Source organism: Protobothrops mucrosquamatus, unplaced genomic scaffold, assembly GCF_001527695.2.
Source record: "Protobothrops mucrosquamatus isolate PMUCROS unplaced genomic scaffold, P.Mucros_1.0 scaffold3450, whole genome shotgun sequence".
In the NCBI taxonomy this organism is placed as follows: domain Eukaryota; kingdom Metazoa; phylum Chordata; class Lepidosauria; order Squamata; family Viperidae; genus Protobothrops; species Protobothrops mucrosquamatus.
In genome coordinates this window covers 10,070-12,961 of record NW_015389428.1, presented here as the reverse complement: position 1 = coordinate 12,961, position 2,892 = coordinate 10,070, and the positions used below count along the sequence as shown (strand labels likewise).

The following is a 2,892-nucleotide window of genomic DNA, read 5'->3' as shown; positions in this document are numbered from 1 at the left end:
GAGACTTTAGAAAGAGTGCAGAGAAGAGCAACAAAGATGATTAGGGGACTGGAGGCTAAAGCATATAAGGAACGGCTGCTGGAATTGGGTATGTCTAGTTTAATGAAGAGAAGGACGAGGGGGGACATGATAGCAGTGTTCCAATATCTCAGGGGTTGCCATAAAGAAGAGGGAGTCAAGCTATTTTCCAAGGCGCCTGGAGGCAGGACAAGAAGCAACGGGTGGAAACTAATCAAGTGGAGAAGCAACCTAGAACTAAGGAGAAACTTCCTGACAGTGAGAACAATTAACCAGTGGAACAACCTGCCTCCAGAAGTGGTGAATGCTCCAACACTGGAAGTTTTTAAGAAGAGACTGGACAGCCATTTGTCCGAAATGGTATAGGGTTTCCTGCCTCAGCAGGGGGTTGGACTAGATGACCTTCAAGGTCCCTTCCAACTTTACTATTATTATTATTATTATTATTATTGTTATTGTTGTTGTTGTTGTTGTTGTTGTTGCTGTTGTTGTTGCTGTTGTTGTTGTTGTAATATCATCGCGGTCCTTGGTGCTCTCTGAGCTTGGTTTTTATGTATGTTTCTTTTCCTTTGAGGATGTAAGCACTTTTATTTTTGTGGGGTTTTTTTAATCGTTGTTTTAAAAGCGATAAAACAGTTTCACTTTAAAAAGTGAAACTATGCAATAGGTGGGCGTGGCATTCTTAGCTGTGTTCCTAGTTAGAAAAAGCACTTCCTGTCCGGTCTTTTTTTTTTAAAATATATTTTAAAACATTTAAAGAATTAAATAAATGACTAAACAACCATTAAAAATAAAAGACATTGTGATTGGAAAGTAAAACGCTGGAAAAATCAACAGGGACTTTTCAATCATCATAAATGATGCCGTTAATTATTGAGGGGGTCCTTGGTGCTTTCTCTGAGCTGGCTTTGTTTTCTTGCAGACGTTTCACGACCCAGACTAGGACTAGCACTGATGAGGTTACCTAGTTTGGGTCAGGAAACGTCTGCAAGAAAACAAGCCAGCTCAGAGAGCAGCAAGGACCCCTCCTGTCAACCCTGAGCTACGAATATTCCCCTTTATTAGTAGTACAATACATGATTTCATGAATTCAGGGATCCCACCCAAGCAAGTCGCATCTTCAGGGATGTCGGGGGGTGTTGGAGGGCAAAAAAGTCACGAACGGGGTCCTATCGCAGATCCTGACCTTGCAACCCACCTAATTCCCCCCCTTCCTGACCCAGCTGTCCAAAATAAGCTGTTGCGCCCCTCCATCTACGGCACGGGACTCACCGAGGCTGCCTTCCAGAAGGCAGGAAGCGGCGGCCCCGAGAAGCCACAGGAGCCCCCAGCGCGGCAGCATCGCTTCGGCTGTCCCGGTGAGCGGCCGCTTGCAACAAAACTCTCCGCGCTTGCGCTTTGCAACCCGGATTCGCAGGTCAGGTGGAACGCTGGAAAACCCCTCTCAGTAATGAGGGTTACCCTGGTAGTGGAGGGGCGTGGCTAGGGAGGGGCGTGGCCAAGGCTGGCGGGATGGGGCTTGCTGGAATCCGGAGGGGGGAAAAATACCGTGCCCAAAACAGAAGGGGGGCGGAATAACACGATCCGCTTTCACACGAGACGGGCAGGCAGGCACGTGAAGAAGGCAAGGCTGACGGTGGCCTTGGCGCGACGTAATAGAATAGCATAGCATAGCATAGCATAGCATAGCATAGCATAGCATAGCATAGCATAGCATAGCATAGCATAGCATAGCATACAATACAATACAATACAATGTGATAGGATTAAGTGAATGCTCTTCAAAATTTAATATTGAAAGAATTTTTTAAAATTGAATCTGCTGTGTACGAGGAGGGATATGGCGGCCTGGACATTATTCCAGTATTTGAGGGGCTGCCACAAAGAAGCGGGGGGGGGGGGGGGGGGGGCAGAAGCAAAAATGTGGGGGAGGCTGTCTCATTTGGGGAGTCTGTACAGTGCCTGGCACAAAGCCCTAAGGCCAGCCCTTCTCTCTCAGCCCCAAGGAGGAGCCAATGGCAAACCAGTTCTGAAACACCTGGTCAAAAATAATAATAATTAAAAAAACCCGCAGTCGGGGCAGTCGCCCGGAATCACAAAAACTGGCTAGAATCAGGGGTCTTCAAACTTGGCCTATTTTATGACTTGTGGACTTCAACTCCCAGAATTCCTCAGCCAGCCTGCTGAGTTGGTCCACAAGTCATAAAAGGGCCAGGTTTGAAGACCCCTGGGCTAGATGGCACCAAAAGGGGGGAAACATCACCAGAGAGAAAGCTGGAGACTCCAAATGAATTTTCTTCTGCACAGAAAAAGTTCAAAGACTCGCCTGGCACCTTAAACACGTGTATTTCATAGGGGGGGGGGAATTCCTCAGTCTAATCCCTTATTTCTTATTATTCTAGAGTAAAGGCATTCATTTTTCCAAAGCTCCAAACTTCTTAGTTGGTTTTTTTTGTGGGGGGGGGGCAATAAAAGCCATTTTTAAAATGTTAAATTAAATTTTAATGAATTAAATTATTTTTCCAAAAATTAAATGCTAGCTTAAAATCCCCAACTCTGCCCAACCTCAACCACCCTGGGAACAGACCCCCTGCTCGCCTCAGGTGGTGTGCACAACGCCCCGGATACTCCATGCATCGTTTTTTTTGTGCAGTTTCCTTTTACCTTTTGAACTGTTGCAACTGGTTGAACACCTGTACCAAAGGCACGGTCTACGTGGAGGGAGTTATGCGGTGGGGTGCCTGAACGTCCTGGCTGGGGCCCCGGGCCTTTACAAGATTTTTGTACGTGGCTTAGCCAAAAAGGAATGCTCAGCTAGAACAGAACAGAACAGAACAGAACAGAATAGTTGGAAGGGACCATGGAGGTCTTCTA

General features: G+C 46.5%; 1 protein-coding gene across 1 annotated transcript in view; it reads right to left on the bottom strand.

Annotated features, from left to right (window-relative positions):
* LOC107297665 (class I histocompatibility antigen, F10 alpha chain-like) overlaps positions 1–1,467 on the bottom strand; it is a 16,303-nt gene extending 14,836 nt beyond the window's left edge. Inside the window, exon 1 of the mRNA XM_015827024.1 lies at positions 1,291–1,467. Coding sequence (XP_015682510.1) covers positions 1,291–1,360 — 70 coding nt within the window. The 5' untranslated portion in view covers positions 1,361–1,467. The remainder of the gene's footprint in view (positions 1–1,290) is intronic.
* Between the last annotated feature and the right edge of the window lie 1,425 nt (positions 1,468–2,892).